The sequence below is a fragment of the Pseudogymnoascus verrucosus genome (assembly GCF_001662655.1).
Source record: "Pseudogymnoascus verrucosus strain UAMH 10579 unplaced genomic scaffold scaffold_36, whole genome shotgun sequence".
Taxonomy (NCBI): Eukaryota; Fungi; Ascomycota; class Leotiomycetes; order Thelebolales; family Thelebolaceae; genus Pseudogymnoascus; species Pseudogymnoascus verrucosus.
In genome coordinates, this window is record NW_017263687.1 from 1 (window position 1) to 21,056 (window position 21,056).

A 21,056-nucleotide genomic window follows, 5' to 3' on the forward strand; every position below is an offset into this window, starting at 1 on the left:
AAATTTTTTGTATAGGACATCTAAAAATGATAATAACTTACTTATTAGGCTAGTGTATAAGTTAAACTTTTTAAATATAATATATAAGTATCTAAATATTCTAAATCTAAAAGCATTAAACTTTAAATAGCTTAGTTAAAAAGTTATTAAACGTTTAAATATAGATCACGTGACACAAATTCGCTTGTCATTTCAGTATACCCATTACGCCATTATACCCATTACGCCACGACTTACGTTAATATATGCATCCATCCATTCCGACTTCTGTATACGTAGGAGTTGTGCCTCATTTAGGTGCGAGAGAGCAGTTGTAAGGTGTTGCTTTAAGGGCCTAAAAATCGAAATATCAAGTGGTTGTAGCACATGAGATGTATGAGGAGGTATTATAAGGAGCGATATTCGATTTTGAATGCAGTGTGATATAAATCTTCCACTTATATGGCTATCATGGCCATCGCAAATTAGGAGCCGTTGCTGTAGTCGTCCATTTTGTATTGCTTTTGCTCTTGTAGAGGGCTCAAAAACGCGTTTTAGCCACTCTAATCCATGAAGATTGCTTGTCCACCCTTTTGTGTTTGCAGAGAAGTGCCATTTTTGTATAACTTCCTTTGGAATCCAGCTTTGTAGTATATTCTGTCCTTTGAAGATAATAAGGGGTTCAATAGCTGTTCCATCCATACAGATGCATTCAACAGCAGACACCCATTCCTGCCGGCTAGGATGAGCTTGAAATCGCGTACGGAGCGTAGAGTCGACTATAATTCGTGTAGATTGCATAACGTAGGTCGTGGCGTAATGTCGGTAATGGCGTAATGTCGGTAGTGGGGTTAGGACCACCCTATCAAAAGCTTTAAAAAATCGCAATAATTTAATTACTACAGCCCTAATTCATCTATATCATCATCTTCGCTCTCTTCTTCACTCTCTTCATCCATTTCCTCAATTACAGCTTCGTTTATAGGTTGTGGCGTTGTTCTAGGCCTCTGTGAAGCTGTTGCTGTTGCTGCTTCTGCTTCTACAACTTGTGACCGGAGTTCTTCTGTTGAAATGTGGAATTGACCCTTTAAAACAGCTCGTTTACCCTTATTCTGTGCCCTACGCTTCTGAATAATTGAGCGTAGGTTATCACACTCTCTTTTTTGAAGGGTGTTGCGTGTATTAAGGCGTTCTGACTCATCTGCTAACTTATTGATATATCGCTTTGTAGGAGTATTAAGAACTCCACGACTTATTGTAGAAGAGAGCACTGTATTTGCTTTGTGAAGTGTTTGAAAATCAGGTGGACTGCTGTTTAAGAATACCTTCTCAAAAATATCATGCTCTGTAGGAGTATGTGGCCGTTCTAATACTACTACGTCTGTAGTAGGAAGTGTAGCTGCTCGAATGACTGTTTGTGGTTGAAATGGCTGTAGCCCACTACCTCTCCAAGCAGAATTGATATTTGAAGTTGAAAAAGCAGCTGCTCTTGCTTTTATATATGCTTCTAGCCACTCTGCTTTTTGTATTCGTAGGAGTTGCGCCTCATTAAGGTGTGATAGTGTAGTTGTAAGGTGTTTTTTCAAAGGTCCAAAAATCGCAACATCAAGTGGCTGTAAAACATGAGATGTATATGGAGGTAGTATAAGGAGTGATATTCGATTTTGAATGCAGTGTGATATAAAGCTTCCGCTTATATGGCTGTCATGGCCGTCGCAAATAAGGAGCCGTTGCTGTAGTTTTCCATTTTGTGTTGCTTTTGCTCTTGTAGAGGGCTCAAAAACGCGTTTTAACCACTCTAATCCGTGTAGATTGCTTGTCCACCCTTTTGTGTTTGCAGAGAAGTGCCATTTTTGTATAACCTCCTTCGGAATCCAGCTTTGTAGGATGTTCTGTCCTTTAAAGATAATAAGGGGTTCGATAGCTGTTCCATCCATGCAGATGCATTCAACAGCAGACACCCATTCCTGTCGGCCAGGATGAGCTTGGAATCGCGTACGGAGCGTAGAGTCGACTATAATTCGTGTAGATTGCATAGTTCCAATTGAAAATCCAGTCTCATCCATGTTATAGGTGTTGTAGTTTTCGATTTTTAGCTCTGTTATAAGGCTTTTGTATGCGTCAAACCACCCCTTCAACACCTCTTTTGTCACCCCATTCATCCTTTGCGCCTCAACTCTACGTCCTAACTTAACACGTAAGTTAGGATGCCTTTGAATGAACCGTGGCACCCAGTCTTGCCCAAGAGGTAAGTTAGGAATGTGTTCTTGTAGAGTTTGTAGTTGTTGAGTTTGTTGTAGCTGTTAAGGCTGAAAAACGCGACACTTATTTAACCGGACTTCATCTGCAACCTCCCGTAATATCCGATGGCTAGGAGCGTAGCCACTTGTAGTAAGCTCCTTAATCCACTTTAACAGGCTCTGCTCTTGGTTTTTAGATAGGAGTTGCTGTTGCTGTCGCGCTTCTGTCCGTGTAAGGCTACTACCTTTAACGCGTCGTTGTATAGTCCTCTCACAGACCCCTAACACCTTTGCAGCCTCATATGATGACTTATATTTTTTGTTTCGGACTCCTAGGACTGCTTTAGCTATTTCATTATCGTGTTCTTGAGCATTCTGGCTCTTCTGTCGTACCATAACTTAAGAAAAATAATATAGTAGTAGTAATTAAGGCTGTTGATGGGGTGGTCCTAACCCCACTACCGACATTACGCCATTACCGACATTACGCCACGACCTACGTTACATCTATCTATTCGTAATTACCCTGATTATCTTAATAAAGTCTTTACAGTAAGAATAATTACGTAGTTTGAATCACGTGACTGGTTACGTCTATCCACTTTTCATCGGTGGTTGGCAACCACCGAGTACCGGTAGTTACTACCAGACTACCATGGCAGATAGATGATCGACAGTCGGCAGTAGCGGCCGTGGCGGGCAGTTTGTTTGACCGTTGGGGGTTTATTGCTCCGAGAAACATTGGATGATCCTATTCTATAACAAACATGAAGTACTATATATGTTTTCGTAGAAGTAACGACAACAGTTTGATGATAAGTCGAACTTTACCCATAATAACGAATAACGATGGCAGAAATTGGCCATGCAAGCACCGTAGTTAACGAGAGCGTTGTAGATGGCAAAGATGAGAGCTCTAGCACGAAATTGCCCATTTTGGAATTCTTGTCGACAGGAACCGTGAGGATACGGCCAATGATGCGTTCACAGCCGGCGAGCAGCTACCCTATCATCCGCCGTCTGCGATCTGTCTGTGACCGCCAATGGACTCACCCTCTCCCAGTCGGGGTCTTTCTCATTCGCCACCGAGAGGGCCTCTTTCTCTTCGACACCGGCCAATCTCCATGTTGCAATGATGCAGGTTACTTTCCACGCGCAGCGCTGTTCAACAAGGTGCTAAGCAACTTCACCATTGAGCCGAGCGATGGCATCGTCCAGCTACTCAGCCGGCAGGGCGTCAAGCCAACAGACTTAAAGGCGGTGATACTAAGTCATCTCCACAATGACCACGCCGGCGGCCTAGAGGACCTAATCGCCGCTTCACCAGATCTGCCAGTATACGTCAGTCGCGAGCATTGGAAGGCTTTTGGCGAGCACCCTTTTTTTGCGGGTATGGAGGGAGCCACGCCGAATCACTGGCCCAAGAACTTTTCGCCCAAGATCATCGACTATGAAGATCGACCTGTTGGGCCTTGGAAGAAATCCTATCCGCTGACATCTGATGGCAAGATTGTCGCTGTGGATACCTCGGGCCATGTAGCGGGGCATCTTGCCCTCCTGGTCTTTGGGGAAAACGGGACCGGAGAAGCGACGACATACGTCCTCCCTGGAGATGCGACATACGGCATTGATGTTCTGGATAAAGAAGAGCCGGATGGAATCAACGATGATCCCGCCCGTGCTCTACAGAGCTTGAGGCTAATTAAGGAGTTTGCAAGACAGACCGACGTCGTTGTATTGCCGAGCCATGACACCAACACGCCACGCTTCCTCGCCGAAGGGGTCGTGTATCGGCCGAAATGATGGTTTTTAAGCAAGACCGTTGTATTTTTATTAGACCTTGGAAATGAATTATATAGATCCGCTTTGGATATATGTATAGAGGTTAATATATAGCCAATGACACTTCAGTTGATCTCATCCCCATATTCATTATTAAGACCTAGCTGCACTAACTAGCTAATCCCCCGCCTCTCCTCCATGAACTAAATTAAGGTTTCCCGCAAAATCGCCCCAGAATAAAACAAATGGTATCACGTCGCCGCATCTAAAAACTAGCAAAAGGATATCATACCGCTTATCTAAAGTCTATTGCGCCTCCTCTCCTTCTGTAATGCCCAGCCCTTGACTGCAACGTTGAGAATGATCCATGCCATGAGGAAGCTCACGAGACCCATTGTCACAGTGAATACAAACATGGCATCCAGGTTATTATACTCCATCGATACAACCGTATCACGGCTCTGTAATAAATGTTAGCTGTCTCCCAATACAACAATATAAAGCAGGCTGTAACACTTACACTAGCCATAAACACAAGACCTCCAGCCATGAGACAGAAAGCTGTGATGAGCTCCGAGGGTGGTCGCGAGGGCAAAAATGACGTTGGTGGTGACAAGTAGAAAATAATATACGTCAACCCTCTGGCAAAGGAAGCGCCCATCAAAAGGGTTCCCCACTGTTTGTGGATCATAGTCGAGACCATCGAGCTTTGGTGGTGAGAGCTCATCATAATCCCCAAGAGAAGCACCATCAATGCCGGAATGGGGTTCATCGAGATCTTGTAGCTTTGGGGGGGCTGCCAGCTTGGTTCCTCGTCTTCGCCTTCTGTAGATGGACTGTCAACTGGCCTATTAGGGGAAATTTTCGGGGTGTTGATATTCAACAGGTTTCGGATTCCAGTCGATTCGATTAACATTCCGCACTTAATCCGTCAGTATCTAAAGGATATTATGCCATTATTAATTCACTCACCAGTCCTCCCCCAATGAACATTATTGTGATGGAGATGTGTTCCATGTCCTGGGCGCTCCATGCTTCGCCCCACGCATTCAGGTGCTCTAGGAATATATTCGTAGACCCATAGAAGAATATAAGGAAGCTTTCCACAAATTCTGCAGAGATGGTGCTCGCGTTTTCCGACTTGCCAAAAGTTCTAGGTTTTATATTCCAAGCCTTTCGCTGTTAGCAAGAAAGTACGTGTTGGAGAGAAAATACGCACCCAACCACGGTCTGCAAAGCTTCCGGCCCAGCGGCCTAACGTGAATATTCCGTACCAGAAGAACACTCCTCCCTTGATGAAATGGGCAAGCCCAGAAAACACATCCCTTCCTCGCTAAAGCCAGTTAGATTTACAACTTATTCGGTGGGCTACGGGTACATACAAAAATTCCAGCATATGTCACAGCTCCAGTGGTTATAGCCACAAACCCTTGTATCAATATCGTGCGTGTGATGATAGACTCGAGTGTACAGAGTAAACCAGTTACGCGCGAAGAGATATATAAAGGAACTTTGCCTGCAAGAACAGCACGCAATCTCTTCATGAGCGCATGTCGGCTCCGTTTTGAACTCGGAGCTAGTATATCACCCTCACCCTCGTAATACTTCCGGTTTATACCGTTCATGACATCTCGGTCATCTTCCAATGAGGAAGACGAGTTGCCTCTGAGAGATTCGTCGTTCTGTTCCGTTCCATGCCCGCTATCGTCCGAGAATCGATATCCCGGGGCATTCTCTGCGCCGTTTGCCCATTGATGTCCTCCCACAGACTGCTCCGAGCTTTGCATAAAGGGTAGTTGCTCCTCGGAGCTTCTGATCTCTCCTCCCAGCCTGGCAGATGCTGTTATCAGTGCCAAGCATATCTGCGCAACGGTGACCCAGGTGAGCAGCCATCCGATCGTGTGGTGCGCGTTGTGGGGGTATAAATCCGGCGTTCTGCTGTTGTAGAGCATCGCAAGTATAACTCCTCCCATATTTATTATAAAAAAGCCAGATTGGGCTAAGAGGTTCAGTCTCGAGCGGGAAATGGAGAGCATTACAGCTAGTTCACGTCAGATATGTTCATTCCTAGGGCTATCGGAGGTTCATACCAATTGGAAGCACAAAGACCCAAGCAATTGTCATCAGAGCAATGTGAGCGAGGATCAAATGTGAGTATTCTGGGTGTCGGAAGTAACTGGGAGGCACTTCCAGCGTCCCATTGGATGGAGTGCCCAACGGCGCACCAGCGCCAGCGGTCGTCATGCCCATATCCATATCAGCAGTCATGTGGGTTTCATCCCCGTGTGCAGAGACCGTGAGAGCAAAGAACAGCACCAACAGAGCCGGGGCTGCCTTGGTAAATTCTGGACAGGTCCTCATGTGTGGCTGTTTGGCAGTGTGTATTGTTAGGTGAATAGGAATGGTCCTCCTCTCAAAGGCCTTTGGGGAATGGCTGTAGCTTGTCTGGTAAGTAGGCAAGGATCATATGTCAATTTGTCAATATGTTATAGGTGGTGTGAGAGGATGAGAGGACAATAAGATGATGTTGGATTCCAGTAGGGTATTATTGTGAGAGGGAAGTGAGTGAGTGAGAGGAGTGAGTTGGGATAATGAAGGAGGATAGAGGGATGTTAAAAAGAGTCATGGGAAATCGGAAGTTTCGGCGAAGATGGCATGAAGGTCAACAAAGTCAGTGGCGGGCGGGGGGGCTTGCTAGTGGAGCCAAGGGATGATGGGACGGAGGAAGGAACGGATGAGGAGACTCCAGGTGCATGGCAGTAAGGAAGTCAATTAATAAGGCAGCAGGGCGGTAAGGGGACGCTTCCCTTGTCGACGGATGTCCGATGGTGCATTAGTGATGCTTGGGGATATGTATATCGTACAGCGGCAGTACAAGACAGAGCAGAAGAGTCACATTACCGATGGAATGCAACAGTACGGTCTCATACAGAATGGAGTGATGAGGTACATGGAGATAGCTGTAGAGTTGTACTGTGTAGTTGTATAGTTGTGTAATTGTGTAGTTGTGTAGTTGTGTAGTTGTGTAGTTGTACAGTTGTAGGTTTTTGGTTTGTACTGTAGAGCTGTACAGGCGTGTACGTATATGTGTGTAAGTGTGAGTGTGTGAGTGTGTGTGTGTGAGAGAGAGAGAGAGTGTGTGTTTGTGTATGAGTTTGTCAACAAAGGTAGCAAAGGTTTTAGATTTACATATGATAATCAGAAATGGTGTGAAGTAGTGTGAAATAGTGTGAAATAGTGTGAAATAGTCTAAGCAGCGACGTTCAATTTGATGATGATAAAGGGTCCACTTGTCAAATAAGGTAGGCGACTTACCAGCCCTGGCCTAGTGTGATGACGGTGATGACGGCCTTTCCGGGGATCCGAGATCCCTGTGAAGGCGGTGAGTGGGGTTTATACTGGGGAGGGTGTAGGGCCTGACGGGCTTACAGGCATATCCATCCTTTTCTCATCCTTTCTATCCTCTTCAGACAACGGGAAGCACGGGAAGTCAAGGGATGTCAAGCGATGATAGCTCGCTTGGCTTGGGGATACATCATTTCAACAAACAGAGGCTACAGGGTTACAGGCTTACAGGCTTACAAGCTTACAGGCCCATCTGTGAATCATCCGGGGAAAGAACCATGGGCAACCATGGCCGTGTGATGGCGCGTGGATGTTGCGCGTGCTCTTGCGCATCCAGTTGCGTGCACACACACTCGTACGCTCTGGACCATACCTGCAGACTCCTGGACACTCCTGTACACACACCTCTGACGCCTCAACTGCCGTTTCCAGGGTTATAGCGGCCGGTACTGGAGCACCACGTCTGGCTGGGATTTGGCTGACCAACAGCCCAGCTTACAGTAGCCCAGCTTAGCCCAGCTTAGCCCAGCCTTATCGAGGGAAGCTCTGCAGCCACCAGATGAACGAAGCCACGCCGGGAATATGCACATATCTCCGTTTCATCCGACAGCTCACCAGCATCGGCTTGTATAATATTGTGCAGGTATTGTACTGTACGTACGGATACTGTACAAGTACTTTATGAATCTCCTCCGTACAGTAGAGGGTTTGACAGTCCTGCCCGAGCAGTTGCAATTTGACAGTTCAAGTAATATCGATCCAAAAATCTGCTTATGTAATCCGGCTTCTCTCTCCGTCGTCGGGTTTGTACGCTCGGGGTCGGCATTATATCCCGACGTCAAGCTCATTGCTCATTCAACAGCCCTCTTGCTTGCTATACCCAAGCAAAATGTATCGGGTTAAATATATTGTTCTAGTGGTTGATTGCTGATTATCAGCTGGTCTCTTGTATCCTGGTGTTGCTGTTGTGTATTGTATACATATTAAGTTTATGGTGTTATGATGTCTATGGCCTCGAATTAAATATTGTATTATTTATTATAGATAATCAAAAAATAATTAATAATTCAACACTCCAAAACAACCATTGTGTTCATCAATCATACCTACAAGTTAGACCCCACGCATACATACGCCTCCCTGCAAAGAATAAAAACAGAAGGGAAATCTCTGTACTGTTGAGAGAGCATCCCAACACTTAATGCTACTGTAAGATAAATTCCCGGAGAGACGTGCGGCACTGGCACGGCTACCACTACGGCACTTTTCACCAAGACAAACACAAACACAAACACAAACACAGGCACAATCAGACACGACCTTCCCCCCACGTAGCAAACGTAAAGCACATTCCCTGTATTACCATCTACAATACATATGGTTTTGAGCCCGCCAGTGCTAAACCATGCGCAACTTCTATTACTATACATCTCTCCATAATCCAAGTTGGATACCGGAGCCCAACTAACCTCGCCACTACCGACTACAACAGCATCGCTACGCTAAATCTACAACAGCATGCGACGGGGATCCTCGATGAACTCCTTGACCTTGACGAGGAACTGGACTGCCTCCCTGCCGTCTAGCAGACGGTGGTCGTAGGTCAACGCCAAGTACATCATCGGTCTGATCTCAACCTTTCCGTTGATAGCAACTGGCTTCTCTTTGATGGCGTGAAGACCCAAGACAGCAGTCTGGGGAAGGTTGATGATGGGGGTACCCATCAACGAACCGAAGACACCACCATTGCTGATGGTGAATGTTCCTCCGGCCATATCCTCAATCGTGAGCTTGCCGTCGCGGGCCTAGCAATGCATTAGTCAGAGTCGGGAACTATTAGTCATACTACGCACCTTCTTGCCGAGATCCGCAATGGCCTGCTCAATGCCAACCAAGTCCAGGCCCTCAGTGTTGCGGACAACTGGGGTAACAAGCCCCTTCTCCGTTGCAACAGCGACGGAGATATCCACGTAGTCCCTGTAGACAATAGTATCACCACCGTTTGGTCCCTCAATGGAAGCGTTGACGGCCGGGATATCCCTCATAGCAAGGATACAGGCACGCGAGAACGCGCTCATGAAGCCCAGCTTGACACCGGTCTTCTTCAGGATGTCATCCTTGTAGAGCTTGCGGAACTCCATGAGCGAAGACATGTCAACCTCGTTGAATGTTGTCAGCGAAGCCGCAGTGTTTTGCGACTGCTTCAGGCGCTCAGCTATCCTCAGACGCATGCGGTTCATCTTGACCTGAGAGAAGTCAGTATCAGTAACCCAACTAGTATAGACCCAAGCTACTCACGCGACGCTCCTCACGGTTACCCGGTGCGGAAGTAGTTTTCGACTCATTGGCCTTGGATTCGGACTGTTTCGGTGGAGGGGATGCCTTCTTTGGCTGCTCTTGTGCTGGTGCAGGAGCGCTCTCCTTTCTGGGTGGGCTTGGCTCATTCTTTGCTGCTGGTTTCGATTCCGAAGGCGTCGACTTCTCCTCCTTGGTCTCGGCAGGTTTCGACTCCTCCTTTGCCGGTGCTTCTCCTCCAAGCTCCAAACGGATGAGGTCTTGACCAACGGTCACGGTGTCCTCCTCCTGGGCAAGGAACTCCTTAATAGTACCGGCCTGGGGTGCGTTCACAGCGACATCAATCTGTCAGAAAGTAAGCTTTGGCGTGACGTATACTAGAGCTGTAAATAGTGACCTTGTCAGTCTCGATTGTTGCAATCTCCTCATCCAGCTCCACGTAGTCTCCGATCTGTTTCGAGAACTGCTTTAATGTGCCCTCCGAAATGGACTCTGCCATCTGTGGAACCTTGACGATGGTGTCGGCGTAGGATCTGAACTGCTGGACAATTGGAAATCCATAGCGCATCTGTGGTGCCCGGTGTGCTCGCAGCACCTTCGAGGCGAGCAAGATCCGACGGGATAACATGTTGAGCGATTGTTGAAAATGGAATAAAAGGGCAATGAGGAACGACAAATTGGTCGGAGTAAGTTGTAGGAACTACAATTTTAAAAGCCTCAGTAAATCGGTTACTCCGTACCCAATCCCAGTTGTCTCGAATAACAAAGTATCGTCGGGTGATACTATGTCCGGACCGAAGTGCTGCCTGAGGCATGAATTATTGGATTGGTCGAGGTTGTGAAGCGCAACTTCGGATGGCACTTCGCACCGCTACCTTGCGTCCATACGAAAGCCATTGCACCTCCATTGAACAATTCGGGCATTGACAACTTGCTCTACGTTGTTAGTACCATACGACCACCCTGAAAGTGTAGCCTGTTGAGGAAGAGCGACATCAAGGGAGAGCTCCAGCCATGTCGAACACTCGAGTCGTGTCGTAAGAGTTCCCCCCCATCTAATAGATGACATTGCCGGCTGACACAAACAAAGGTCGTTATACCGACGCTCCCTGAAGCTTGCTTTGGACTGGTCCGTCCACAGATACCTCTGGAGAGGCCAAGCGCTCTATCTCCGATCATTGTTCGAGGCCAATAAAAACGTCAAGGACCCACGGCAACAGAGGGTAAGCATCTGCTCAGTGCAACGAACGAGCGAGTACTTACTAGACTCGTAGGCCCTTTTCAGGGAAACAGAAGACTTGCTTGAGAAATGGAAACACCCAGATCCATACCGTGTGCCGACAAGCCCAGGAGGTATGTCAAGGCCTCAGTTATCGACATCGGATAGGCATATACTGATTGAAATTGTGCTACAGGTTCCAAATACGAGCGCAACCTTCCACCATCTACCCTTGAGCGTAAGTGTCAATTGCTATGTTGGTCATTTATGGGGACACAAACTAATTGCGCGCGTAGCCCCTACCAACACGAACTATTAGAGATCATAAAGATGGAGCTTGGTGCAGTGGGAGGCTGGTCGTTGTATATAGAGAATTAAAGAGCTTCAAATGCACAATATGTTTTACCAGATTTTTGGACTGTCGTTATTTACGGATCGGGTTGCGAGGTATGGAATCCTGCGTCGCGAAACTCAGAGTAGACGCGCCTGTTTGTTGCCAGATATGGACCGGCGGATTTGAGATACACGCGTCTAAATAAACGCCGGATGATTTTGAGAAAGCAAGCAATTGATATTTCACGTCACGAAGAAAGTCATTTGAAATATTGATAGTTTCGTAAGATTGATTCTGAAAATCAATCCCGACCCATTGCCATGGACCTATTGTACAACCTTAAAAACGCAAAAAGCAGCCGTGAGCCCATATCCCGGACGACACCCCATTATCATGAAAGCGAGAACATTGCAGAAACCCATGAAGAAAACCGTTTACAACTCTTGGCTTCCAGCACCCTTGCCCTTGACGGTCTTCTTGGGGAGAAGCTTCTGGTGGATATTTGGTAGGACACCACCTTGCGCGATTGTGACGTGTCCGAGAAGCTTGTTCAACTCCTCATCGTTGCGGATGGCGAGTTGCAGATGACGCGGGATGATACGGGTCTTCTTGTTGTCACGAGCGGCGTTACCAGCCAACTCAAGAATCTCAGCAGCGAGGTACTCCAGGACAGCAGCCAGGTAGACGGGGGCACCTATTTGACGCGTCAGTAATGTGTTCCAATGATAAAACGCGTAAAGATATGCAACATACCAGCACCAACACGCTGGGCGTAGTTTCCCTTGCGAAGAAGACGGTGAACACGTCCAACGGGGAACGCGAGACCGGCCTTAGAAGAACGGCTGTACGAAGAACAAATTAGTAAAGTGAACTTGATAAAGCAGATCCATAATCCAAAAAGACTTGGGATGATTCTTGAAGTCAATTGCCAAAGAGAGGCGAATTGCTTCAAGTATCTTGGATGAAGTTTAGGTGAGGTGTGGGAGTGAACTTACGATTGCGCGCTCTTGGAGCCAGACGCCTTTCCTCCAGATTTGCCTCCAGTCATTTTGAGTGAGTTTTGGGGGGTTTGAAAATTGAGGGTGTTGTTGTTGATTGGAGAGTAACGGTGAAGTTAAACGTGTATAGTCGTGGTGGGTTGATGTGGTTGTTGAGAGATGAGGAGAGGAAAAGGAAGGAAGAAAGGCGGAGTGAAGTGGGAGTTGATGGAACTTTATAAGACTGACAGCAATATGGGTGATTTATGGGATCACTCGCTTCTGGGATAGCGAGCCAAAAAGGCCAAAGCTGGGTGAAATCGCGCGAATGGCGCGAATGGGCTGATGGGGATGAGGGGATGGCAGCTAATCGAGCCAATCAGCGTTCGCTTAAGCTGCGATGTGTGTTGATGCGCCCCCCCACTAAATAATTGTTATGATGTCGAAACGCGCTTCTGTTTCCGGTTAGCGCTAAATACGTGCCTCGCGTACCCGAATCACCACCGCGCATTTCTCTGAGGTATAAGAAGTGGCAGGACCTCCATCTCCGTCAACCCTTTCCCTTCTTTCTCCTCTCTTCATCTATCACCCACACTCTGCAACGCCCACGTCCCACGTCTACAACTTCCAAATCAATTCTCAATTCTACTCTCAACTTTCACCCAAACTTCAAAAAAACCCCCCCCCAAAACCGTCAACATGCCACCAAAGGGAGCCGCCGAGAAGAAGCCCGCCGCAAAGGCCCCAGCAGCCAAGGCTCCTGCTGAGAAGAAGGATGCCGGAAAGAAGACCGCCGCAACTGGCGAGAAGAAGAAGCGCACCAAGACCCGCAAGGAGACTTACTCTTCATACATCTACAAAGGTGAGATTCAAACCAAATTTCAACAAAAACGCGTCGAAATCACCCATCGCGCCACTTTAATGTCACGTTCATAACTAACACACCACAGTTCTCAAGCAGGTCCACCCAGATACCGGTATCTCCAACCGTGCCATGTCTATCCTGAACTCCTTCGTCAATGGTAAGCTTTCATCACTTTTCACACCCATTTCAATTTACTTACACAATCCAGACATTTTCGAGCGCGTCGCAACTGAGGCATCCAAGCTTGCCGCATACAACAAGAAGTCCACAATCTCGTCCAGGGAGATCCAAACCTCGTACGTATACATTGTAAACTTATACATCAAACCATTCTAACATTTCTTCAGTGTCCGTCTTATCCTTCCAGGAGAGCTTGCCAAGCACGCCGTGTCGGAAGGCACCAAGGCCGTCACCAAGTACTCGTCTTCTGCGAAATAAATGTTCTCTGTTTGCGGGTTTTTACACAGGGTCTCGGATATGTTCGGTCTTCGGAGTCATCTAAATCAGATGATAAGGCCAGCATGGGCTCGATCTGGTCGGGTCTCTTTAATGCGTTATGGATGGTCTGCTTTTACGGGGGCAAATGTCTTCAGGGTCTGCTTTATGGGTTACGTGGCTGTACAATAAGCGTCTTCAGGGTTAGGAATGCTGAAGGCCACATTTGAAACATTATGACATCTTTGATCCATGTGATAAATGAACCGCAACGTGACAGATACCCGGATCTCGGACCGCAATTTCACTATTCGGCGATGGCACTGGAATGCGAATATGCCGAGTCTGGAAATGACGAACTACGATAACCTCGATGGATCACAATTGTTGAAGCATCATTTGAGAGCAGTTTGCTTGGAAACATGGATTCTGCGCGATGAGGATACTCGGATTCCGAATATTTCATATTACCGTACATTTTCGTCTTATTGGGATTAGGATGGATATTGGATGAAATTCTTCGATTTAGGACAGTGAGGAGTCCATACTGAAATAATATACAGTTTTGATATGTACAGCCGTCTAGCGAACAAATATTATCCCAGCCCAGCTTTGGTAGTCTTGACAACATGCGACACGGGTTGTAATATCCCCTTGTTATTCAGGGCGCCCAGAGCAGTCCCACTGCTCCATCCCATCTTCTCCATCATTGCCCTACCCCTATTTTCGACTCCCAACTCTGGCGCAGAGCCTCCCACAACATCTCCATCCTTATAACCACCCGCAGTGCCGCGGAACCCTGAGCTTGTTTTGGCCATAGGATTCTTGCCTTTGACATCCATGCGAGGGAAGAATCGGCGAGAGATTCTTCGTTCAACAGAGGTGAAAACATTTTCATTGTAGGCAGATGTTCGATGTGTGCGATAAAGTACAGGGAATCGCTTTCGTTCGGCACCGACAGACTTTGACTTTAAGTTGAAGGCGTTGGCGATTTCATGGACCACAATACGGTCTTTCTTATCCATAGGAGGTAAAGCGAGCCTAAGAACATTGCATTAGTATCTCCATATTGGAGGGGGTATGGGGTGTATGCTTACGTAGTGTTCTTGCCAATTAAAAACAACCTGATTTCTTCTTTGATTGCCATGATCCCCATGCCCTCCTTGTATTTCATACTGAGGTCAGGTTTGTCGGGATGGATACCTAAGACCCCCAAGGCTCTCCGGTGCTCGCGGTCCTCTTTCCTCTGCTTCTTTTTGACTCGATCGTTCTCCCACGCGGACTGCATTGATGCCTCTAATTCCGGATCAGAAACATCAAAAGGTAGCCTACCCTTGCGACCCTTGGGTTTCTTCTTCAAGCTAGGACGCTCAAAATCCATGACATCGAATCCGTCATATGCGTCTGCAAGCCTAGTCGCTGAAGGAAAGCCACTCTGGGGCGTTCTCGAGACCTTCTCCCTGCGTTGAAATTGTTCCCTTTTGCGGTTCCGTGCGGTTGACGAACTGCCACCGCTTGGTTCATTTAATCCGTCAAACAAAGCTAACTCCGAGGAGTCGAATCCAAACTCGAATTGCTTCGCTAGCAGCCTTGCTATTTTCTCATCGTTTAGATTGTCAAACTGGCGCTGTATAAGATCCATGTCATCATCTTCGGAATCGGTACTTTCAGTCAGATCATCATCCGCTGAATCTGAATCGTCAGCGTCGCCATCTAAGCTCTCCGTTACTAGCTTTTCGTTGGCATCGAATTTGCCAATTAGATCAAGCGCCTGGGGTGTCACTAACGCTGCCGCTGACGCAGGAACCCATCCCGACTTGTCGCTCATGTGCTCACTCCAAGCAACAAGATATTGTAGACCGGATTTAGCGTCTCGCCTTGACAGTACTGCATCAATGGGACCGGAAATTTCATCTAGGATCTCCAAAGTATCCTGGTCGAGAAAATCTGAGGGGTCCAAGTGCTCTTCCAACAGTTCCATGTCAGAATCAGGAGAAGAGTCACGTCGTTGAAATATGTCGTTGTCGTTGTCACCAAGCTCCCTTCCGTTGCCGTGTCCCAGAACATCCAAGCCTTGCTCTTCGAGATTTGTGATGTAATCGTTCATCATTTCATCTTCGACGCTTCGAATTTCACGATTGCGGCCGCTGCCGTGTCGACTCTTTCGTGAGGTCAAGGGTGGCGTATCAAGTGAATCTGATAACTTGTTCTGAAAATCCACATGGTTGGTAGATGGGGTGTCGGGCAAATGCCCTTTCTCTTTCCCTTTCCCCTTCCCTTTAACCTGGCTCCTGTCACCAGACAAATGTAGCACATCTGTAGCTAAACTGCTCTCAACAGCGGATTGTTTGTTTTCGGTGTATATCGTCACGTCATCGTTAATTGTGGTGCGTAGGGAGGATGTTTTCGAAGGCTTGGGCTTAGTCGATGGTAGGCTCCCAAAGAACTGGCCGTTATTATCTCGTCCCCTGAATAATATGACTTCCTCGCTCGAGTTTGAGGGTGTTGGCGATGATGATCGAATCTGCGGGGGTGGCAGGTTCGTTTCTATAGATTGATTGCCTTCCGTATCAATAATAAACTCGTCTTGGGCATCTTTCTCTTTACTTTCATGGCTTCCTTCCTCATCGTCTGCCTCAGGAATATTTCCGGCTTGTTCTGAAGAGTCCATAACCCCACCCATTCCAAGGTCGTTGTCGGATTCATTAAGGGACATGCATTCCATAGCAGTCTCAGGGCCGGGTGTTTCGGGTGACGGAAGAATACTGGCACTAACAAAGCTGACCTTTGCATCCCATAGTCGCAAATTGGACAATCTAGAAGGCTCGTGGCGTTGAGTGTTTAAAGCCTCCGCTTGTAAAGAGAATCCTTCGAATAAGTCAGTGGCAGTTCGTTTATTATGTGCTAGTAGGAAGGGTTATATGGCCATCCAACTGACCTTGTGGATATGATGCAGGTGTACTCGCGCCAGAAAATGGGATAAAATCTGCTCCATCGTCGTCTTCAACATGCCTCCTGCCACCATCGCCACCGCCGCCACCACGGCCACCACCACGACCTCGTCGGCCCTGCCCTCTACCATTGCTTTTGCCTGCTCCCCCACCCCTGGGGCCTTTCTTTGAGCGTACCATCGTAGGCTTGATATCTATATCATTTTCTCCGAGGTTTAGAGGTGTAGAGAAACAAAATTTGAAATTGCAGCCTCCAGCAAAGTTTTGAAGTGACTCCTATCAGTTACCGCACCACAATAAATTCGCCAGAACAATGGGGCTGCGCAGTCTGTGAAGCAGCGCCTGGAATATTGCACTGAAAACAGTATTTCTGGAGGTGTTTTTATGTATACTTTATAGAGTTATCAAGGAGAACCCTTGGTCCGTATAAACATTGTGCGGTCTCCCATCGAGTATCCTTGCAAACACACTAAGATAACGATGCCTTATCGTACCAGGCAATGCCGTACAGTACGTACTGTAGCATGCCGGGTGACAGACATGACGCGCTCCACTGCACTTCAACTGCGCCTGCCCCTCCCTCATCAGCACCTGCCTGCTATCATCCACATCTCTGAATCCCTACAGCTGCCTAATAGAATGCTGAACGGCGATTTTTATGCGTGCGACTAACAACATATTCACCGCAATATTTGGGCTACATCCTCAAAGCCCGTCCAACCAGATGGCGGCTGTAGATTTCAGCCGCTACAAGCGCATTGTACAATATCTTTGGGATCCAGAACCAACCAACCTCGACAGCTCAGATCTTCCACTGTGGTGTCTAGGAGATCAATATACGGCCAGTTCTATGTCGAAGCACGCCTCTGCTCCTGGTGATACGGACTTACCTTCACATGATAGCTCTCACGAAACACCACAAAAACGAACTGATGTCGAGAAATCAATACAAGAGGTTAAGCCTCCAGAAAGCGTTGGTGAAGGTATAGACTCTGGTTTTTCTCAAGAGGGAACCGCATCAGATGTTGAAGATGGAGGTTGGCCAGTTGCATTCCTTGACGACTTCGAATCTAAATTACGATTTTCCTACCGAACTGGCTTTCCCGTTATTCCAAGGTCAGAGGATCCGAAAGCTTCCTCTGCGATGAGCTTCTCAGTCCGGCTACGGAGCCAACTGAGCGATCAGGGTGGGTTTTCTTCAGATACTGGCTGGGGTTGTATGATCAGGTCGGGGCAGAGTCTTCTGGCTAATTCCATGGTGATACTGCGACTCTCTCGAGGTACGTATAGTTCAACATATAGTTTAACACGACATCCCATGTCTGACACTCATAGGCTGGCGTCGTGGTGTGGGCAGAGACGAAGAACGAGAGATAGTGTCACTCTTCGCAGATGACCCTAGGGCGCCGTATTCCATCCACAAGTTTGTCGAACATGGCGCGGAAGCTTGTGGTAAATATCCCGGGCAGTGGTTCGGACCATCGGCCACAGCACGATGTATACAGTAAGCCTACCCACATATCTGAGAGATCACGTATTTTAAATATTGATTGTCGCCCAACAGGGAACTGGCAAAACGCCACGAATCAGCAGATGTGAGAGTCTATATCACTGGCGATGGGTCGGACGTTTACAAGGATGGTTTCATGAGTGTTGCCAAACCTGATGGTGTGAACTTCAAACCTACCCTTATACTTGTGGGAACACGTCTAGGTATAGATAAAGTTACTCCGGTTTACTGGGAGGCGTTAAAAGCATCACTGCAGATGCCACAATCAGTGGGGATTGCAGGGTATGTTGCCACCGCCCCCCGTTATACTCAATACACTCTCTGACAGTCAATCTCAGTGGCCGCCCATCTTCCTCTCATTATTTTGTTGGGGTTCAAGGTTCACATTTCTTCTACCTTGATCCGCATCAGACGATGGCTGCCCTTCCTTTCCATACAGATGTTGATGAATATACCCCTGCAGAAATTGACTCCTGCCATACCCGACGGTTGCGAAGGTTGGACATCAAAGAGATGGACCCGAGCATGCTTATTGGCTTTCTTATCCGAGATGAAAAGGATTGGGAGGCATGGTCCGATGAGATTAGGAGATTTCCTGGCAAGGGTATCGTGCATATCGCCGCCAACGATCCGGCTCAACAGAGCCTGAGTCACGAGCGCGACAGCGCCATTGACGATGTCGAGTCATTCGACGAGGATGACAGTGAAGATTACGGCGAAGAGCCTCCCCATTCTTGATTATCTAGGGAGCCGTTCGACCTGAAACCTCGAATTAACCGTCACCCACGCCCATATGCGATATAAATTTGGGCATATGCCGATTGCCGAGATCAGGGACTCTTTGAGGAGTGGCGGTGCTATCTGTGTGGTTTGGGGTACCTGGCATATGATGACCTCAGGGCCTCAGGCCATACCTATAAAGTTGCATACTATTCTGCAATGCAACTTATGGTTTTCAGTGGGATGTCTTGCCGCGGCCACCAGTCTTCGGCTTTGGAACAAGCAGGCCATGCTTCTCTGCCTTGATGTGATCGAAGAGCTTGTTTTTAGAACCGAAGGAGCTATTACAGGTAGCGCATGTATTCTTGTGATACTGTGAGCATTGGCGGTGGTTGAATGGAGTTAATTCTTACATTTTGGGTATCATCCTCCGCCTGCTGACGGGCGGCCTTTTTTGCACGTTTCGCCTTTGCTTTCCCGAGCTTCTTATTTTCTTCTGTGGGGGGTTCGTCTGTACCTCCGTCGCTTGAAATTAAGATGTTATCGAGTGCCCGTGTCACATTGCCAACTACACTTGGTTTTATAGAACCATCTGTTGTCGGCGTTTCCTGGAGTAGAATCCCAGATATCCTATCCTCCACCTGCTCCCTGGGTGCATAATCGTCGTCATCCGTGCCATCTTCTGGTATTGCCAGCGTAGTAGATTCTTCTATAGGACCGCGGTCCGCTTCATTCTCTTTCGGAGGCGGGTCAAAGCCAGTAATGTCATCGTTCTTAACACCAATCTCGGGATCAGCCTTGTCAATTCCAACAACAGGTATAATGTCGTCATCGGCAGCATCCTGTAATGAGTGAAATGAGGCCTCGGAATCAGAATTCTCTGGCTTAGATTGAAGCGCAGCATCAACTGGGGTATCTAAATGGAAGAGTTTATTCTCCTTTCGCATCTGCCGCGTTAATTCTCGAACGGCCTTGATATGCTTTTTGCTTTTTTCATGGACTTCATACTGTTTCTCGCTCTTAAAAATCTTGTTGCACGTAACACATTCTACTACTTCCTCTTCTGATACCTCGGAGTCTGAGAAGGTCCCCTCCTCTTCAGCGTAGCGAGTTTGTGCCCATGCAGGTTGAACGTGTTCGTTGAGCTTTGCTTCGCGCATAGCCCTCGAGCGAGCAGCCTGAGCTGCTGCCGCATCCCTCAGTGCTTGTTGTCGATCAGCTTCGGACTGTGTGTTTGGGATGTACCTGGGATCCCGTTTCCGCACAAAGCCTATGAGCGACCTCACAGCATCATTAAACTCCCGGATTCCTTCGTCTCGTAGGCGCTTATTCTCTTTTTCCATCAGTCTTCTAACTCGACGATCAGGAGCATCCGCATAATTGTGCGCGTCTTTCCATGAGAATGACTTTCTGGTTGAGAAGCTGGCCCATGCAACATAAAACGGCTTGACGACATCGTCATAATTAGACTCGGAAGTTCCGAATTCCGGGTAGTCGATCGGATCCAGGCCTTCCCAGTTGCATGCAGCGTCCTCTTCCTTGGTGAGGGCTTCAAACACGGACTGAAGCCTTCCATAGAAGCCGTCCAAGCTGTTTGTGAAGGGCATATTCGGCGAGAATTTCCCCATCAACATAGTCAGGTCCGTGGCGCTAGTGAACCGCATATCGTGTTCGAAGTGGTCGCCGGCCCCAATGTCGGAATCTCGAAGTATCGCATCTCGGTGGGAGTCATACCAGGCCCGTTCCTGGGGATCAGACAAAATCTGGTACGCTGATTGAACCTCTGCAAATAGTCGGGTGGAATCTTCAACGTCTCCGTAATTTCGATCGGGGTGCAGTTCTAACGCCTTCCTTCTGTACGCTTTCTTGATCCTAGACGCCAGTCAGCTCTTGCTGGAGACGAAATTTAACTGCTTCAATCTACGCACTCATCATCGCTGGCCTGGCGATCCACGCCGAGTAACTGATAATAACAGGTCTTCACATGGGGACCTCCGGCATCCCCTTGCTCGCTGGGCTTTTGCTGGTTCGACGACTGCTGTGCGCCCATACTGTCCGCAGCAGAGACATGCAACGGGTCTCTTGATGTTGTCGATATGAATAAGCAGAATAGCAGAATAAAGCTGGGCTTTTATAGTGTGTCACAGTTTCACAGCTTGTGGACAAGGACCAACGTCTGAATATAAAAAACCCTTCTTGCTTCAGTCACAGAAGGTAAAATCGATTCCCATAGGACCCTATAATTTATTTATATGAGGAGAACTCTGGACGCTGCCCGCACTGATAGCCAGTCGTTATCGCGAAATGTTTGTTGTGTGTGTGTACGTACCGAGTACTTTGTACAGTTCTATCCCATAGTAAAGTTTGTGCACTATTGAGTCAACGCCACTACTAAAAATCTAGA

General features: G+C 47.6%; 9 protein-coding genes across 9 annotated transcripts; 4 read left to right on the forward strand and 5 right to left on the reverse strand.

Annotated features, from left to right (window-relative positions):
• Positions 1-2,897: 2,897 nt before the first annotated feature.
• Positions 2,898-4,119, forward strand: VE01_06146 (uncharacterized protein). The gene has a single exon (XM_018275599.2). The coding sequence runs from the start codon at positions 3,069-3,071 to the stop codon at positions 4,020-4,022; it is 954 nt and encodes a 317-aa protein (XP_018128450.1). The 5' UTR covers positions 2,898-3,068; the 3' UTR covers positions 4,023-4,119.
• A 19-nt stretch (positions 4,120-4,138) lies between these two features.
• VE01_06147 (uncharacterized protein) lies at positions 4,139-7,022 on the reverse strand. The gene is made up of 6 exons (XM_018275600.2): positions 6,092-7,022; positions 5,384-6,042; positions 5,221-5,334; positions 4,974-5,174; positions 4,522-4,923; positions 4,139-4,462 (listed from the first exon to the last, which is right to left on the reverse strand). The coding sequence occupies exons 1-6, from the start codon at positions 6,360-6,362 to the stop codon at positions 4,301-4,303; spliced, it is 1,809 nt and encodes a 602-aa protein (XP_018128451.1). The 5' UTR covers positions 6,363-7,022; the 3' UTR covers positions 4,139-4,300.
• Positions 7,023-8,688: 1,666 nt separating this feature from the next.
• On the reverse strand, positions 8,689-10,354 carry KGD2 (2-oxoglutarate dehydrogenase complex E2 component). Its single transcript, XM_018275601.2, has 4 exons — positions 10,039-10,354; positions 9,645-9,986; positions 9,200-9,592; positions 8,689-9,151 (listed from the first exon to the last, which is right to left on the reverse strand). Exons 1-4 carry the CDS (start codon positions 10,267-10,269, stop codon positions 8,855-8,857), a joined length of 1,263 nt encoding a protein of 420 aa, XP_018128452.1. The 5' UTR covers positions 10,270-10,354; the 3' UTR covers positions 8,689-8,854.
• A 162-nt stretch (positions 10,355-10,516) lies between these two features.
• Positions 10,517-11,426, forward strand: VE01_06149 (uncharacterized protein). Its single transcript, XM_018275602.2, has 5 exons — positions 10,517-10,678; positions 10,732-10,864; positions 10,916-10,994; positions 11,057-11,098; positions 11,157-11,426. Exons 1-5 carry the CDS (start codon positions 10,656-10,658, stop codon positions 11,177-11,179), a joined length of 300 nt encoding a protein of 99 aa, XP_018128453.1. The 5' UTR covers positions 10,517-10,655; the 3' UTR covers positions 11,180-11,426.
• Positions 11,281-12,474, reverse strand: HTA1 (histone H2A). The gene is made up of 3 exons (XM_018275603.2): positions 12,190-12,474; positions 11,948-12,036; positions 11,281-11,888 (listed from the first exon to the last, which is right to left on the reverse strand). Exons 1-3 carry the CDS (start codon positions 12,240-12,242, stop codon positions 11,629-11,631), a joined length of 402 nt encoding a protein of 133 aa, XP_018128388.1. The 5' UTR covers positions 12,243-12,474; the 3' UTR covers positions 11,281-11,628.
• A 248-nt stretch (positions 12,475-12,722) lies between these two features.
• HTB1 (histone H2B) lies at positions 12,723-13,711 on the forward strand. Its single transcript, XM_018275604.2, has 4 exons — positions 12,723-13,033; positions 13,122-13,193; positions 13,245-13,332; positions 13,384-13,711. The coding sequence occupies exons 1-4, from the start codon at positions 12,871-12,873 to the stop codon at positions 13,472-13,474; spliced, it is 414 nt and encodes a 137-aa protein (XP_018128387.1). The 5' UTR covers positions 12,723-12,870; the 3' UTR covers positions 13,475-13,711.
• A 15-nt stretch (positions 13,712-13,726) lies between these two features.
• Positions 13,727-16,933, reverse strand: VE01_06152 (uncharacterized protein). The gene is made up of 3 exons (XM_018275605.2): positions 16,410-16,933; positions 14,569-16,339; positions 13,727-14,512 (listed from the first exon to the last, which is right to left on the reverse strand). The coding sequence occupies exons 1-3, from the start codon at positions 16,600-16,602 to the stop codon at positions 14,068-14,070; spliced, it is 2,409 nt and encodes an 802-aa protein (XP_018128390.1). The 5' UTR covers positions 16,603-16,933; the 3' UTR covers positions 13,727-14,067.
• A 47-nt stretch (positions 16,934-16,980) lies between these two features.
• ATG4 (Cysteine protease) lies at positions 16,981-19,788 on the forward strand. Its single transcript, XM_018275606.2, has 4 exons — positions 16,981-17,702; positions 17,758-17,926; positions 17,987-18,214; positions 18,271-19,788. Exons 1-4 carry the CDS (start codon positions 17,081-17,083, stop codon positions 18,668-18,670), a joined length of 1,419 nt encoding a protein of 472 aa, XP_018128389.2. The 5' UTR covers positions 16,981-17,080; the 3' UTR covers positions 18,671-19,788.
• Positions 18,150-20,974, reverse strand: VE01_06154 (uncharacterized protein). The gene is made up of 3 exons (XM_018275607.2): positions 20,581-20,974; positions 19,066-20,524; positions 18,150-19,016 (listed from the first exon to the last, which is right to left on the reverse strand). The coding sequence occupies exons 1-3, from the start codon at positions 20,700-20,702 to the stop codon at positions 18,888-18,890; spliced, it is 1,710 nt and encodes a 569-aa protein (XP_018128385.1). The 5' UTR covers positions 20,703-20,974; the 3' UTR covers positions 18,150-18,887.
• Between the last annotated feature and the right edge of the window lie 82 nt (positions 20,975-21,056).

Bases quoted from the DNA above. Each gene is read 5' to 3' on its own strand.
- VE01_06147 (XM_018275600.2), bottom strand. From the start codon at position 6,362: ATGAGGACCTGTCCAGAATTTACCAAGGCAGCCCCGGCTCTGTTGGTG. The intron at 5,175-5,220 runs GTGCGTATTTTC...TAACAGCGAAAG, and splicing joins GCTTTGCAGACCGTGGTTGG to GCTTGGAATATAAAACCTAG. The intron at 4,463-4,521 runs GTAAGTGTTACA...CATTTATTACAG, and splicing joins GTCTTGTGTTTATGGCTAGT to AGCCGTGATACGGTTGTATC.
- ATG4 (XM_018275606.2), top strand. From the start codon at position 17,081: ATGCGTGCGACTAACAACATATTCACCGCAATATTTGGGCTACATCCT. The intron at 17,703-17,757 runs GTACGTATAGTT...TGACACTCATAG, and splicing joins GATACTGCGACTCTCTCGAG to GCTGGCGTCGTGGTGTGGGC. The intron at 18,215-18,270 runs GTATGTTGCCAC...AGTCAATCTCAG, and splicing joins CAATCAGTGGGGATTGCAGG to TGGCCGCCCATCTTCCTCTC.
- HTA1 (XM_018275603.2), bottom strand. From the start codon at position 12,242: ATGACTGGAGGCAAATCTGGAGGAAAGGCGTCTGGCTCCAAGAGCGCG. The intron at 12,037-12,189 runs GTAAGTTCACTC...TTCTTCGTACAG, and splicing joins GGCTCCAAGAGCGCGCAATC to CCGTTCTTCTAAGGCCGGTC. The intron at 11,889-11,947 runs GTATGTTGCATA...CGCGTCAAATAG, and splicing joins CGCCCAGCGTGTTGGTGCTG to GTGCCCCCGTCTACCTGGCT.
- KGD2 (XM_018275601.2), bottom strand. From the start codon at position 10,269: ATGTTATCCCGTCGGATCTTGCTCGCCTCGAAGGTGCTGCGAGCACAC. The intron at 9,987-10,038 runs GTCACTATTTAC...ACTTTCTGACAG, and splicing joins CAACAATCGAGACTGACAAG to ATTGATGTCGCTGTGAACGC. The intron at 9,152-9,199 runs GTGCGTAGTATG...ATGCATTGCTAG, and splicing joins TTGCGGATCTCGGCAAGAAG to GCCCGCGACGGCAAGCTCAC.
- VE01_06146 (XM_018275599.2), top strand. From the start codon at position 3,069: ATGGCAGAAATTGGCCATGCAAGCACCGTAGTTAACGAGAGCGTTGTA.
- VE01_06154 (XM_018275607.2), bottom strand. From the start codon at position 20,702: ATGGGCGCACAGCAGTCGTCGAACCAGCAAAAGCCCAGCGAGCAAGGG. The intron at 20,525-20,580 runs GTGCGTAGATTG...ACTGGCGTCTAG, and splicing joins CGCCAGGCCAGCGATGATGA to GATCAAGAAAGCGTACAGAA. The intron at 19,017-19,065 runs GTAAGAATTAAC...CAGTATCACAAG, and splicing joins CGGAGGATGATACCCAAAAT to AATACATGCGCTACCTGTAA.
- HTB1 (XM_018275604.2), top strand. From the start codon at position 12,871: ATGCCACCAAAGGGAGCCGCCGAGAAGAAGCCCGCCGCAAAGGCCCCA. The intron at 13,194-13,244 runs GTAAGCTTTCAT...TACACAATCCAG, and splicing joins CCTGAACTCCTTCGTCAATG to ACATTTTCGAGCGCGTCGCA. The intron at 13,333-13,383 runs GTACGTATACAT...ACATTTCTTCAG, and splicing joins TCCAGGGAGATCCAAACCTC to TGTCCGTCTTATCCTTCCAG.
- VE01_06149 (XM_018275602.2), top strand. From the start codon at position 10,656: ATGTCGAACACTCGAGTCGTGTC. The intron at 10,679-10,731 runs GTAAGAGTTCCC...ACACAAACAAAG, and splicing joins TCGAACACTCGAGTCGTGTC to GTCGTTATACCGACGCTCCC. The intron at 11,099-11,156 runs GTAAGTGTCAAT...TTGCGCGCGTAG, and splicing joins TCCACCATCTACCCTTGAGC to CCCCTACCAACACGAACTAT.
- VE01_06152 (XM_018275605.2), bottom strand. From the start codon at position 16,602: ATGGTACGCTCAAAGAAAGGCCCCAGGGGTGGGGGAGCAGGCAAAAGC. The intron at 16,340-16,409 runs GTCAGTTGGATG...ACTTATTCGAAG, and splicing joins ACCTGCATCATATCCACAAG to GATTCTCTTTACAAGCGGAG. The intron at 14,513-14,568 runs GTAAGCATACAC...CAATGTTCTTAG, and splicing joins TTAATTGGCAAGAACACTAC to GCTCGCTTTACCTCCTATGG.